Here is a 16,430-nt window from a genome sequence, read left to right on the forward strand (position 1 = left end):
TTCTTACTCGTTCCAGACACCAAACTAGAAAATCAAGCTGTATTTCAATTTTGGTGTTTCGATATTAAAACGATAACCAAATTACGAGTCGTTTTTGAATTTTTAATATATTTTTTCAAACGTATGAGCAAAACAGACATGGACCTTGTCACGGGTCATTCATTCAAATCATATCTAAAAAGTGACACACAAATCTCTTAACTCTTCACAATTCTAAATGGTGCTTTTTAGTTAGGTTTGCTCCTGCTTGTTGTGTGATGTGCACATATGGTCCATTTTATTTCATGAAACTTTTGACTGTGGATGGTCTGATGATAAGATAAACTCATAGTTCACTTGCTATAGTCTGAAAGTAATGATTTTGATTGACGTTGACTGTAAGAACTGAGGCGGCACGGTGGTCGACTGGTTAGCACGTCCGCCTCACAGTTCAGAGGTCGTGGGTTCGATCCCGGCTCCGGCCTCCCTGTGTGGAGTTTGCATGTTCTCCCCGTGCCTGCGTGGGTTTTCTCCGGGCACTCCGGTTTCCTCCCACATTCCAAAAACATGCATGGTAAGTTGATTGGATACTCTAAATTGCCCCTAGGTGTGATTGTGAGTGCGGATGTTTGTCTCTGTGTGCCCTGCGATTGGCTGGCAACCAGTTCAGGGTGTCCCCCGCCTACTGCCCAAAGACAGCTGGGATAGGCTCCAGCACGCCCCGCGACCCTTGTGAGGAGAAGCGGTACAGATAATGGATGGATGGATGTAAGAACTGAATGACCTTAACTGAAGACAGACTCTTTTAAAGTTTGTATTCAGATCAATTTTACATTTATTCTTTTCTGCAATATGCAGTTAATATATATATATAAAAAAACAAAAACAAGTGGCAGAGTATCAGGGGCTGTAAGAATACTGCATCCACGTGAATATAGCAGAAACATCACAGATATCAAAATTTCCCCTTGATGTGGGGGTGGCCAGAGAATGACAAGGTGGACACTCAGGCCACAATGTAGCTCCGCTCCTGATCATGAGATGCAACAAGTTTTCATTCATTCATTCATCCATACCGCTTCTCCTCACAAGGGTCGCGGGGCGTGCTGGAGCCTATCCCAGCTGTCTTCGGGCAGTAGGCGGGGGACACCCTGAATTGGTTGCCAGCCAATCGCAGGGCACACAGAGACAAACATCCGCACTCACAATCACACCTAGGGGCAATTTAGAGAGTCCAATCAACTTACCATGCATGTTTTTGGAATGTGGGAGGAAACCAGAGCACCCGGAGGAAACCCACGCAGGCACGGGGGAGAACATGCAAACTCCACACAGGGAGGCCGGAGCCGGGATCGAACCCACGACCTCTGAACTGTGAGGCGGACGTGCTAACCAGTCGACCACCGTGCCGGCGCAACAAGTTTTCTAGATTATTTTTTTAACACTCATTCTGAATCTGACCTCATTTTATCTCTGGCACATCAGCTTTTAATAATAACAATAAATTAAGAATAGTCGTAAACAAAATAAAAGTAATAAATAAAATTAACAATTGAAAATCAGGAATAGCTTTTGAATTGTGGTTGAACATCTTAGTTTAAAAACAAATAATCCTAATCATAAACTCATGAAACAGGCCTGGACAAAACAGGTGGTACTCCTAGAAAAGATTGAAAATAATTTGACCATATGGACACGTACAACCAATCTGTCATCGAATTAGCCTCACAGATATCTTCCAACTTGTAAGCAGTCAGTTGGCCAAGGTTTTCGGGCTACAGTACATGCTCCACCGCAACCATGGGGAAAGACCAACAATCCCACCTGGGTAATAACGTACGTTTTAGCCACTTATGCTCCACTACCAAAATAAATAAATTAACACACTGACTTGACTAAATAAATAAATAAATAAATCTTTAGCTTGCAATGGCAGCTTTTTTACAATGTCTATGTAGTTTATCACCAGCCTAAAAGAAAACGTAATCTTACTTGTGTTACTTGTATTTCAACCCCCCCACATTTTTGTCCAGGCGTGTTTCATGATTTAATTTTTTTAAAGCGGAAGTCAACCCTGCTTCTCAGCAGGCCCACTAGTTGAAACACGTCATTCTGATTAATTTTGCATTTGTGGAATATAAATTAAGCAGCAAAATGCACTCATTTTCAGTCATCTCCGGGGGCAGCCATTTTGTCTTCTGTCGACTGAAAATGACATCACAACTGCTCACAACGACCAATCACGGCTCAGATTCAGAAAACAGGTCAGCCATTTCGCTGCTTAATTAATATTCCACAAACGCAAAATTAATCAGAATGACGTGTTTCCACTAGTGGGCCTGCTGGGAACATATTCTTGAAAAAAATATGTTTGGTAGGCTTGTGTCGTATGCGAACGTAACGGCTCTATGAGCCAGCTCTTTGAAGTGAACGACGGGAGCCAGCTCCCCACCAATCAGGAGCCGGCTCCCTTCGAGACGTCTTTTTTCTCTTAAAGGCGCACGTGATTGGTCAATATGCGTGGTGTAGTCTCTGTGCCTGCGCTGCTTAGTGCGCTGAGCAGAGGCGGGGAGGGGCGGCCTGGTACACAGCACAGTGTGCACACGAACGGGTCAAGAGGAAGACAAAAAAGAAATGAGTCAAAGCAGGAAAAGGAGCCAAATTTGGACACGTTTTAATTATATTGAGGGCTCTACTAGAGACTGCTGATATTTTTCTTTATTTTAATTTATATTTTTGGGGTGTTTTTCAGGGATTCTGTGCTGTTTCAGTCCACATTTGTTAAAGGTGAATTGTAAATAGTTAAAAGTTCTTGTATTTTATAGTTTATTATTGTGGCACTGAAGAGTTAATATTTTTAATTTATATTTTGTTGTTTTGCATTTTTTTCAGGGATTCTGTGTTGTTGTTTGACGTTACATTTGTTGAGTGTACAAAAAGCTAAAATTGTTTTGTATTTTATATTTTTTTTGTTGTAGATCTGTAAATATCTTAATTTATATTTCATTGTGTTTTTCAGGGATCCCATGTCTCACTTTAAATTTGTTACGTCTAAAAAAGCTAAAAGTTTATTCTTGTATTTCATAGTTTATTTAATTTTGCGTTAATTTTGCTGTGCCACGTTTTTTTTCTGTGTTGCTTTACTTTAAAGTTGTCATCATGTCATCTTCCAAACCGCTTATCCTATACAGGGTCGCGGGGAGGTGCTGGAGCCTATCCCAGCCGTCAACGGGCGAAGGCAGACTACACCCCGAACTGGTTGCCAGCCAGTCGCAGGGCACACACAGACACCGTCACTGAGCGGGAATCGATCCCACACTGCCCGCACACAACTCAGGCGTGTGTAGCACTACACTATCAGTGACACTTTAAAGTTATTTAGTATAAAAAGTTAAAAGTTTAAATTAGTTAAAAGTTCACTGAGGGCTATCAAAATATAGTAGTATAATATATATTTTTTTATGATTAATTATGAATTCATTTTGTGCAGAATGTTACATTCTTATTGGTAATATATCGATTAAAGCAACACAAAAATCTGAAGAGCCGTTTGGGGGCCGAAAGAGCCGGTTCGTTTTAGTGAGCCGAGCCGCAAGAGCCGGTTCTCTAAAAACAGCCAGAATTCCCATCACTAATGTTTGGGTTGACTTCCGCTTTAAGCTAAATCTGCTGAACCACAATTCAAAATCATTGTCTGATTATTAATGGTTAATTTTAATTAACTCATCATTTATTATCATTTATTTATTTATTTAACAGCCTGGTACCAACCATTTTCTCTCTCGTGAGGATAAGCGGTTCAGATAATGGATGGACAAACTATTGAATGAAGGAGGTTTTACACCATTAAAATAGTGATCGACGTACTGTGTCAACTAAAAGCAACATACCTTTCATGTCACGAGACATAGATGGTTGTGTTGAACGCAGCCATGTTTTAGACACCTGGACCCAAGTAATTAAAAGAGTCCGGGCTCTTGACAACATCAAAGTACTCACAGGTGTAGGTACTCTTCCTTAATTCACAATGTTGTAATAACTCACATCGGGGAACAAAATGACTTCATTTGACCAGTCTGATTTTAGAAGTACATATGGTTTAGAAGTACATATGGTTCTTTCCCTCCAACCAACTCCGAACGACTGGTTCCAATGTGTAATGTCCAATATGTTCGATGTAATGGACGAGTGTCCTAATAGTGACTAGTGCTGTTAAGAGATGAAAAAAATGTAGATTAATTAATTCTGACCTGTAAGTAATTGATGTAATTAATCTATTTTTAATGTCACTTAAAAATGGTGAGAAAAGCCCCAAAGCCCCCCATTGTCTGTATTTATGTATCTGTATTTATGGTGGATATTTTTTTTCTTCAATTACCCAGTCATTTGCCACCTTGAGGAACTGTTTGGCGCATTTATCAGCCAAGTCCCTGGTTTTTGTTTTCACGACAATCAGTGCAAAATGAGTTGACGTTCCACTCACCATCAATAAAGTGTCCAGTGATCCCCACATAACCGTGGTTGCGAGTTGAAGTCCAGTGATCTGCGGTTATAGCAATACATTTGTCCCAATCCGCCACCAAATCGTCAAGTTTGCTTTCCTTTTCACCGTCATGCATCTTGCTGATTTTAGTAATCACTGCAGTCCTGCACGGTGGTTTGTATGATGGCTCATTGGACGCTGTTTGCAACACCTCAATTAATCCCTTGTCTTCAACCATGTTGATCGGCCTACAGTTCGCTATTAACTTTGAAGAACAAATCATCAGCCTATCAGTCGCAGACTTGCTCATACGCGGGCTGTTCTCGAGTTTAGTTTGGTGAAGAGCTTTGCAGCGGCTTGCTACATTAGCGTCTTTGTTGCAGTCGTTGGCTGTGCATTTAATCACGGCTGGTGCTTCAAACAGGTGCGTTTGTTCTTTACTGATTGAAGCTTGATTGCTCCATTCGTATTGGTAGCACAACGTAGCCTCAATCACGAAACACTGTTAAACCTATGAATAGAAAACTAACACAATTGACCTTAACTACAAACAGGTTAAACAGTGACTAATAATTGCTAATTCTGTTTTATCACCTTCCGCCGACAGCTGAGCTTCCCTTCCGCCATCCGTTTATCCACCATTTTGTCCGGCTGGAAAACCCCCGCCTATGAGCCGGCCTATGAGTATGCTGACACAACTGCTACGTAAGGTATTGTCAAATTTAAAGTGTGCAAATCTTTTCTCATATGCTTCAGTGACCTTCGCATGTCTCACGAAAACTTCATACTCCAGGATTTGCAGCCAGCCTCGGAATTCAGTGAGCCGTGCCTCTTTGGTGTTGGCGCACTGACTCTTAGGTTACGCAAGGAGGGTGTGTCAGAATTCTGGACGGGAGAATATTAGTAGATAAAAAGTATGCATTCTGAGTATATCCCTAAGTGACCAGCATGCTTAAAGTACATTGCCTGGATGAATGCCATTATATGAATGGAAAATAGGCACAAAGGCAGCATGTATCAATTTTTTAATGCATTATTGAATAGAGGACAGTACAGGTATACTTGGGTGACTTTTTCCGTAAGGGAACAGTGTGTGAACATAAAATGTGCTACAAATGGCTAGTAGTACAGTTAAAAGTAACAGAGCAAAAGTGAGTGAGACAAGGACAACAAGGGACCTAGGACTGATGAGGACATGTGATTCAAATGTGGCAACACAGAATTGACAGATGATTCACTTGCAGTATTTTATTTTTTTTATCATATACATCCCTGTATGGTATAACGCAATTAGCATCATGGTAATGTTGCACTATTTTAAAACATTCTGCATTCACTGTCCGTGATGATATGTGGATCCTCTTTGTTTGCCTTTGTGCCTGCATATTTTACTTTTGTTTGCATGATCTTTCTGCATCCTCGCACTGTCCAAAAATACACTAAGGCTGCGATCAGACTGCAGGCATATCCGATTCCAATCAGATTCCTTCTCAAATGCGATTTTTAGGGCTGACTGTCCGCACTGTTTTTAGTGTCTGTCCCTGTTAAGACTAGGCCACATTATTGACACATCTGACAGGTTTCTGTGGCAACGACGTCAGAACGGAGGTGGCATACAGCACGTGTAGTGTTTGACGTCAATGCTCCGTTCTTACAAGGTCGAGGATTAAGTGTCGTTGTGTGACGTCGCCAGCAGCACCACCCCCACCCCCGGCCGTTGAAGAATATTCCCGGGCCGAATTTTGGTCCCAGTACGTCCCTGTTCTCTGGACTGGTGCATTGGGTCTTGCATCGAGGACAGTCAAATCTTATTGGTGTGTTTGGAGCTGTTCAGAATGAGATGCATCCTGACCGAATGCGATATGAAACTACCTCCCAAATGTGGTTTCAATCAGTCTTGCAAAAATCCAATTTCATGAGATTTGTGACTATACAGACTACAAAAGAGCCATCCAGTACCAATTTGGATGGGCTACAAATCGGATTTTGGCTGGCAGTCCGACCAAAGCCTAACTTGACCGTTGGTGTGACAGTCTGCCTGTGCCTCTCACTTCCGCTCTTTCTGTGGTTCTCCCATCTCACTGAGGGAAAATGGAAGAGACTCCAGAAAGCGGTCAAGACAGAGCAGAAGCTCATCGGCAGCTCCTTCCATTTCCTAAACGAGATCAACATGTCCCGTTGCCTCAGACAAACTCAGGCAATCACTGGTTACAACAGCCACCCGCACACCAACCTCTTTGAACTGCTGCCCTCTGGCAAGCGCTACAGGACAATCACAACGACAACAAATTATGGCCGGGATGATAATTCAATATATCGCGATAGACACGTGATCAATATCGATTGCACTTGATATATATTGTTACAAAAAAAAAAAAAAAAAAAAAAAAAAAAAAAAACCTGACCCTGCAGAGGCTACATTACGACGTTAGATTTCTGCCATAGTTACAAGTGCCTAAGAGGACATTTGGACCACACAAGTATTTTCAGTGCACAAGAACCATTTTTGTGAACCTTGTCCGTCGAACCAGCGAAGAAGTGCGTGCATGTATGTGTATGTGTGGCATTTGTACGATGAATGAAAGTGTGACTCAATCTTAAATTTGTTCAAATGAATGAGCAGTCACCTCAGTGTGTATACTTACACGATCAAACACCTTTGTATGGATACATGATGTCGAAGTAAAGGACTTGCTATCAGCATCGAACTTCACAGGCAAGTAAATAGTGTCCTATGACATGGTAAGCCTGCTAAAAAGAAAAGTAGTCCTGAGACTGACGGTCAATTGTTATGCCTGCACTCCCAAAAGTATTACCGGTAGTTCACTCTGCTTATATTGTATGAACAGCGAACAAAGTTTAATGTAACTGCATTAATGATACTGCTTCCACAAATAAACATTTATGGTGCACTGCTGGAGGAGCATCAGCGATGAAAACATTGCACATTACAACGTACACAATTGTAAAGCAGTGTCCGGGCAGAGGGCACCTTCTTTGGACAGGTGGTGGGGTACCAACTGATCAGCCAATGGTAGCCCAAGGAGCTCCACGGACCCGGGCGTGAGTGTAAGTGCCCCGGGCTGTGTCCACTCCCAGAGGACAGCTGCTCCCAGACACCCCCAGAGCTCTGCCGGAGCCAGGCGGGCTTTAGAAAGCCGCAGAAAGTCAGCAAAAATTGCATAAAACCAGTGGGTGCTTTTGCTCCCATTCATTTCTACGGCTATTCTACCAGAGGCACAAAAGCGGCTGCAGTCCGGCCGGCGGTCATTAGGGGCGCTGTAGTAGTCAAACCTTGATCCCCCCTTTCTACATTCCTTGAAAATTAGCTTTATTACCAGAGATTTTGAATGGTATTTTATTGATAGTTGTTTTATTTATTTATTATCTTGAATCAATGTAATTGTTTTTATTTCATCTCTAATCAATGGGAGTGTTTTTCTTAGTTTAAAGGTAAAAAAAGAAAAAAAAAGTCAATTTTCGATAGACTGATGTGAAATACATTCATTGTGATTCGTTCAGCCCTACTAAGCACATAGTTTCAAAAGATGTTTATTTAATCTTTGAACTGATCAGTTAATGTGACCTTTTCATAGTTGCGCTGACCTCGTATTAAAGTTTAACTTATATTTGAAAATAAAGTTACTAGTGTTGTTCTGATACCGTTACTGGTATCGGGAGGTGTCCCGGGTACAGGCGATATTTAACTACTTCAACATAGAAACTCCAGCTAGAACGAATGTTGCATGGGGCGGAACCAAAGTGGCCAGGTTCAATACGTTAAACCTGATGCAACATTTGAGAACGAAACATGTGAACGAGCACCAAGAGTTTGCGGCGGCAGCGAGCATTAACAAGGGGAATTGACCGCAACAACAAACCCTGCTCAATTTACATTGAATACAGCGCCTTGTATCTTGCTCATTCACGACACTGGTGTGTGGTGACTGTTCAGTATTAGCCGTCGCTACTGGCCAAGAGCGGACGCTCTTAACCAATGGCGGGGCGGCTTTTTCATGTTTAGGGAAAAAAAAACAGTGAGGTAAAGGAGAAATAATGTCGGCGGCGATATGGAACTCCTGTACTGTACTTCAACATAGAAACTCCAGCGAGTACAGCAGCTAAGTGCAAAACTGGCGGTGCAAAAGTTGCAAGAGGTGGAACTAAAGTGGCCAGGTTCAATACATCAAACCTGATAAAACATTTGAGGACGAAACATGTGAACAAGCACCAAGAGCTTGCGGCGGGGGCAGCGGCAGCGAGCATGAACAACGGGAATGGACCGCAACAACAAACCCTGTTCAATTTAGGATTTTGGAGTTGAACTTGTTGTATTTTTCTATTGCTTGTTTTTGGTTTTGAAAGTGGATTTGGGAGCGGAAGTTGTTGCGATGGGTCACTAATACTCAAAACAAACTTTTATAATAATGTCCTGTAGCTTTTGTAATTAATCCGACACAATCCCTCTCAAAGATACCTCGTGTATATTATTTCTTATTTTTTCCTGTTTCACAAAGGTTTTTAAGACCAAGCCATGATAGCAATGGTTGTACATCCAAGTGAGTATGCAGTTCTTTAGAATTACAAGAAAAAATTCTCATGTATATCTTTTTTTTTTCCCTCAAAAGTCTGGTATCGGTACAGTATCCGCCTTGGCCGACACCGCACAGCTGGGTATTGGAATCGGTATCGGGGCCAAAAAATGGCATCGGAACAACACTAAAATGTACCCAATTCAGCTTTTTTTCTCCAGGTCCTTATTTTGAAAAGAAATAATAATAATAATGATAATAATATTCAATATAAATCGATAGACTGATATGAAATATACACTGTGATACACTTGTCAACCATATCGCCCAGTCTTCCACCAAATTCATCCTCAGCTTCTTCCCAGGAGCCATCACTGCACAGATTGACAATAACATTAGTTTCTTACTGCTGCTACTTTTTTCTTTACATTACAAATTATTTCTGATTCCTCTACTACCTGTACAATAACATTATTCCACTGTGTCTTACTGCTATTTGCAGAGAATTATTATTTTATATTATAAATATAATTCTTGAAAAACAAACTTGGGTGTTCGCCCCCAATTTTGTTGCAACATATGCAGAGTTGCCAACCTAAAGAACTTCACTTCCATAACAACTAGTCAGAATTTCCCAATTTTTTGCATTTTGTCAAGAACATTACTGCAGGCCAGTTATTGCAGCGTATTATGTAATAGGATAAAACAATTGTACAACTCAATCAATACTCTATGAACATAATTGTTAATAAATTATGGCTACAATTTATTGTACAGTGCTCCCTCGCTATACCGCGATTCACCTTTCACTGATTTCTTTTTTTTTTTTACAGTGCTCTTTTGTATGCTGTGTTTTACAGCGTACCAACCCACATTGTGTCCTAATTGACTGCCTGTATTTCTTTTTTTATACAGGGCAATTCAGCTTACGTTTTTTGTACAGCGTACAAACCCCGCATTGTACTGTAGACCAATTTGAATACATCGCCTCTGTGCACTGTCTCGCACAGAATGCTTCGGCTTACTACAATTAATTTAGTGAGTTATGAGAAGAAGAAGAGGACACAAGTGTCAATAAAAATAGGAGGATGATTGCTTGGCAACTATGGTGAGAATGGAACTTCAGCGAGCTGCGCAAGACCCCCGGGACCCTTTCATGTCCGTTCTCTCAGTTTTTAAATCTAATCGAAGGTGGCATGTGAGTTTCTCCTCATCTTCTCCCACAAGAGAGAAAAAGAGGCAACAGCTATGTTTTTATATTGGCAAAGGAGAGTAGAAAATAAAATACAGCGGAGTCGCGTCAGGACAGAGGGAGAAGGAAGCGTGAGATACGTGCGAGTCACAATTGATAGTTTCTTATGTTTGCAATTTCATATGTTGTTCATTCAAATTAAATTTGTTAGTTAAAAATGGTGTCATCATTATTTGTATGAAAATGTTTACTTTTTTTTCTTAGGCAAATGTTTGGGCCTATAACTTGTGTTGACCACTGTATAGTATTGCAACAACCTTGTAACGGTGCAAACAGCTACTAGTATTTGGAAGGGCCCTGATACGGCATTAAAACACTCATCCATGATTGGTCGTTACCTGAGCAATTGGGCGTGAGACAGTGGCAAAATGGCCACCCCCTGAGATGGCTAAAAACGGGTGGATTTCACTGCTTAAATTATATTCCACAAACACAATATTAATCAGAATGCGATATTTAGACTAGTGGGCCAGCATAGAACATATTCTTGTCAAGAACATTTTTGGGTTGACTTCCACTTTAATCTTGTCTCATTCACGGCCATTGACGAATTTACTTGTCTTTTCATAGTCCAGTCATTCAGTCCCAGGAACTTATAAGGAATTTATATTTTTTTTCAATTTTTTTTCAAACGTTATGGTAAAAGAGGGTGTAAAAATGTCTGACAGTAGATGCGTGAATTGATTTAAAGAAGTCAACGCAACTATGAAAAAGTAAAATTACTGGTCAAAATAAAGATTAAATAAACTCTTTTTTAAACATAATGTGTTTAGTAGGACTGGGCAAAATGGCAGAAAAATGTTTCACAATTGAAGTATTTTATACCAGTCAATATTGGTAATTATTGATTGTATAATGTATTTAAAATAAAAAAAATAAAAAAACTGTTTTTGTGTACATTGTAATATAGTGTAATGTGCAGTTTCTCTTCCACCAGTGCATTGTAAATGCTTATTTGCTACCCCAAAGCAGTAATGTTGATACACTTACATTAGCCTACATTCAATGTTCATAGAATTTAAGTGTAGTGTACTAATATTCTCTTGCAGTGCATGCATTAGCATTGACTGAGCGTCTTAGTACAAATTTATCTTTTTAGTGGACTCATTATTTGCCATAGTCTATTTGTATTTTACTTGCCTGATTTTGACTTGAGTGCGATGCTGAGGGTCGGACATGGCTAACACTGGCGCTAGCATGTCAATAACAGGGAACTCCTTTACTTGTACTCCACATCTCCATCCGGAGGTGATTAATCGCTTAGTATGCACAATGTAATTGTTTTGCAAGAGTCGATTGGTCATTTATTTGAGTCAAGCCACACTCTCGTTTCGCGTGATTATGACACACGCATGCGTCATTGGTTTAGCAGCTCCTTCTTCGTTGGTTTAGCAACTTCTTCTTTGTTGGTTTAACTGCTTCTTCTTTCATGTTTGGAGGCTGCTGAGTGCTGCCAACAACAAGCGCAATGCCGCGGTCTGGGTTTGCTTTCTGATTTTTTTTCCATCCAAAATTTTATCGTAGGCATTTTTTATTATCGATCACGCGTCTCTCGCGATTTTTTAAAACTTTTTTTTCTAATTGAATTAATTTCAACATGCAATACATTGTTAAGCCACTGAAACCTAACAAACCCATCGCCATTGTAGCACAGAGTTAATGAAACATTGGAGAGGGACTTGCAGAAGTTTTCTAGAAGTCATGCAGTACTTCCAGCAGAGTAGCCAAAGACCATGCTTGAGTCTCACAGCTAAACGAGCAGTACTGGCCATTCTCATTAGTTAGCTCTGGCAGACCTTTCCATGGAGACCTAGACAAAGGTTTATGAAAAGGTGGAAAGCAAAAATTAATCACAGATTACTTTAATGTTCTTCATGATGTATTTTCCATCGGTATGTCCACAACAGGGTTTCTGCAGGTATCAGCAAATCTAACTGTTTGGGAACATTCTAGCTTTCCTGTTAAAATCGCCGATGGGGAAAGGTACGTGTATAAGTTCCAAAGTTGTGTGCCGACATTGCTACATGAGTTCGGCGGCTATATTGTAGCTAGCACGTCTAACATAATAACACTTAAAACGACATCATCCGACTTTGAATGTTTCTTAGATGAGGAAGCAAGCAGTATTTTTAGCCAAAAACAAAGTACAACAGCTCTGTTCTTCGTTCTCCGCTGCTTCTCTCGCTAGCCGTACGATGCATTCATGAACCTCGGAAACATCACAACTCAGCAAAACAGAAATCCGACCACAACACAGATAACCCAATTCGTTATAATATGCTGTTGAACACTCAAGGATTTCAATGCCTAAAAAGTCTGAATAATTTAATAAATACTTTATAGTTACTGTATTTAATTATAAAAAGAGTCAATACAGTTAGCAATAATTGTAACTGTTATTGTATGTATTTTATTCATCACAAAAAGTGTATATATGTACTGTAATGACAACTTGTCTTTAACTTGAATACTTAGATGTGTCATAGGCTGTTGCTGCTGACTGAGTGTTTAAAGATTTCAGAAGATTGTTTTAATTTACAAAATTAAGAGACTTTATTGTTAGTGTATTTTCTATTCTGGTGTAATTTCTTAGAATGTCACCCGAATGTACCATTTACTAGTTATCTTTTCAAAATAAACATATTAAAAAAAAAAAAAATCAGTTTTTTTGTACCGAAAATTTACCGAACCGAAGTTTCCAAGAAACCGAACCGAAATGTGATTTAGCGTACCGTGACACCCCTATCGTTAACACAATGTAATATTCCAAACATCTGGTGTTCTGCCTTAGGGCACGAGCTGTAGACAAAAGAGCCATAATAAAATGTTTATATAATCAAAATAAAGCGTGAAAAAATATGTTTCTCCATCAATTGTATTTCAATTTTTAATGTGTCTGGATGTTTCATTTAATGATTTTAATACCATTTAAGGCCTTAATTTTTGCAAAAAAACAATTAATGACTTGTAATGACCCACGGAAACCCTGCACAATAAGCTATGGAAATTCACAGTCAAAATATAATAATTCGGTCATATTAAAGTTTAAGTTGTATAATATCTGGATGAAAAAAAGAAAAGTGTGTGAGTATCATTTTCATGTAGAATATATAACATTCCTACCTCTCCAGATGAGTATAATGTCGTGAAAGAACATTTTTGACCAGGGTCACCGTCTTGGTATAGGTTTTTTCACCAAGCTTTCTGGCGAAGTACAGTTTAGCACGCAAGAAGTATCCAACAGGCCAAAGCCACTCCTGGACAAACAAGAGTTGGAAAGAGGAGTTGAACTGTTAATTGTCTAGTCCAGGGCTAGCCAACACAGTGTTCAATCTGGTCTGCAGGATGAATTTAAAAGTGAAAATTATGCTCATGTCGAAAATTGAGTAAAAATTATTTCTAAGATCTTCATAAATTGATTTAATTTTAAAATACAATGCTCTATTTTTCAATTCCAAATACCTGTGACTTAAAAGTTTTCTGCCTTTAAATACAATTGCTGTGATCAGGTATTCTGCACACATGTAGATGATAAACTGAGGAAATGTTTTCTGAAGAAATCTGAGGTTGCAGCAAACTCAAATGGACTTTCTCACCGGTCCTTGATGGTAGTTGAAGCCCTTTGCCACGTTATAGTTGTCATTGTCCAGCGCATTGTCATACACACCACAGTAGACCATATCACTGCAAGTACATAAAATCATCAGTGCATCAGGAAGCACATTTAAAAATCCAACCACAGTAAACAAAACAATGAGTCGTTTACATTTTAAAGGTCAGTATTTTTTGTTTGTTTATCCGTCATAGTTTTATATACAGTCGTGGGTGCATCAGTGAACTTTCCTCATTCGCCAGCAACGTACCCAGAAGTCCGTCATCGTCAGTTATTATTTCAAACTGGTCCAGTCCGTCTGTCATTATTTTTAACGCACTTTCTTCATCGCTACATTACATTCCGCCAATGCTATTTTAGGACCGTCAGTAAAAAGAAAAAAAAAGTTTACAAGGGTAACAGCATACAATTGTTTTCATTTAGAACCAGTTTGGACACCTGTACACAAAAAGACTCTATAAATTATTATACTATTATTATACTATTTTTCGAGGTTCGTGGCAGTCAGGGGGAAGGTCGAAAATTGTTTCTGTAAAACGGGAGTCCATCATTGATGTACTTCCATCGGTACTGACAGACGGGCGTACTCTAACGCATCATGATAATCATGCGAAAATAAATCAATATTGCATCGTTAAATTTCACAGTGTCAAGATTTTTTGATTGTTTTGATCTCCATTTAAGCTACATTTCCATATGTTAGTATTGAGAAAGCTGTATTACTCAGGGTCAAGGGTTTTCATTCCAAGGGGTCCCAGTAATTTCTCCTCAGCCATTTCAAGAGCCTTCCAGGCTCTTTCCACTGTAAAAAGTTCTGGAGCCTGTCAGAAAAAAAAACCCTCAGCTGTGTCAGCACTTAATATTTCAAATTTATTATTGCAATAGTAGCAGTACCAACTTACCACGACCATGGCAATAGTAAAGTTTGGTCTCAGTTGGTAGTCACACCAGGGGCTAGATGCTCCATAACTGTCCTTATAGATACCTTTTTTGTGGACAAGGTCCAAATGCTTCTCATTGGGGTCCAATGGCTCACCAGACACCCAGAAGCATGGCTCATAGGACTGCTGGATCTGTTCATTCCATTTGGCGTATAAGATAAACACCTCTTTACCTGTGACACAATACAATGGAATCTGAAACTTAGCTTGCGAAAGGTACAGTATTATGAAATTAATAACATATAAGTATGTATTTCCATGGAGAACATGATAGACAGTGGTTAGCACAACTGCCTCACAGTCGAGAGGTTGTAGTTTCAAAACTTGCATGTCTCTGGCCCCCATGGGTATGCCCTCCCCGTTCTTGTGTGGGATTTCTCCTTATACCTTATTTTAATACATATTCTTCATTTAGAAACAGAATTTTATATTAACTTGGGTTGTTTTTGTGAGATATTAATATTTTATTATACTTGTTTGATGATCTGAAATCCACACGATCCACATCATCGAAAAAAACGCAGTAGTGTTCCGCTTTAAAAGACACACTTGCATGTTTACTTCAGATTTTTTTTTTCAGTTTTGAAGTGACCTTTATTCAATATTTATTTATTTGATTCAGATAGATTTAAAAAAAAAAATTACAGCGGCTAATTGTTTAATAGACTTTACAGCGATATGATCACGATCAAAATTAATAATGTTATGCAAAATCAGTGATCGACTGTAATGTCATAATTTGCGCAACCAATCAAGACATTGAACAAACACAACCTCGTTCATTCCAGGTTGTTCTGTGCTACCATGGTAGTACAGTAGCCTAAAAGCTACTGTACTATTTTTAGCCTTGTCTCGTGTGGTGGGAGCCCCGCACCCTAGACCATCCAATCACAAATTAATAGCATTGGTGTAGTCTTTCTTTCTTTCTGCAAAAACCCTGATTGCATAAAGTCTACTGTTGACTGTTAATAAATAGAAATAAATAAAAAGCATCAATACTATGCAAAAACACAATTTCACAGCATCCAGTCAAAACAATTAAATGTAATTGGACAACAAATCAAAATGTTTATTTGTAATGTGTGCTTGTTACCATTTCTGTGAACTTTCGCTCCATCATAAGGAAACAGTCCTTTGGCATGTAGCTCCACAATCCAGCGGATAGTTGACTTACTTAGACCAATTATCTCCACGGCTGCTCCGTCTCTGCAAAGATGATTTCACATTGCATCTCTGATTTACATTAGTAATCATGAAAGCTTTTTTTGTAATCGTTAACTCGAAAAATGGGGAAAATGAAATTGAGGTGTTTGTTTAAATGCTTTAGTTTAATATGCAATCAATCTTTTCTCTGTGTAAAAGATTACACCAAATGAATTCGGTTTAAGGCCCGCACATAATAATGTGCTCTTCCATGAAACCTTTGCACCCAAAATGTATTTTTTCATAGTGGCTGTGTCACAGTTTTCAATAGGTGCAGCACATAACTCATGGGAACATCAGGGTTGAGAAGATAAAATGTAATCCCATCAATGACAGCAAAACAGCAAAAGAACAAAAGAAATTCAATCGATATTCTTGGAATGTCTGGTGTGAATCGCTTCCTCGAGGTCATGCCACAGTATCTGGT

At 39.4% G+C, this 16,430-nt stretch overlaps 1 protein-coding gene across 1 annotated transcript in view; it reads right to left on the minus strand.

Moving 5' to 3' along the window:
• Nucleotides 1-5,470: 5,470 nt before the first annotated feature.
• LOC147140377 (glycogen debranching enzyme-like) overlaps nt 5,471-16,430 on the minus strand; it is an 88,143-nt gene continuing 77,183 nt past the window's right edge. Inside the window, 6 exon segments of the mRNA XM_086043091.1 lie at nt 5,471-12,056; nt 13,370-13,503; nt 13,843-13,930; nt 14,583-14,680; nt 14,762-14,973; nt 15,894-16,006. Coding sequence (XP_085899217.1) covers nt 11,939-12,056; nt 13,370-13,503; nt 13,843-13,930; nt 14,583-14,680; nt 14,762-14,973; nt 15,894-16,006 — 763 coding nt within the window. The 3' untranslated portion in view covers nt 5,471-11,938.

Source organism: Filicampus tigris, chromosome 10, assembly GCF_054856515.1.
Source record: "Filicampus tigris isolate MCC_2025a chromosome 10, RoL_Ftig_1.0, whole genome shotgun sequence".
Classification (NCBI taxonomy): domain Eukaryota; kingdom Metazoa; phylum Chordata; class Actinopteri; order Syngnathiformes; family Syngnathidae; genus Filicampus; species Filicampus tigris.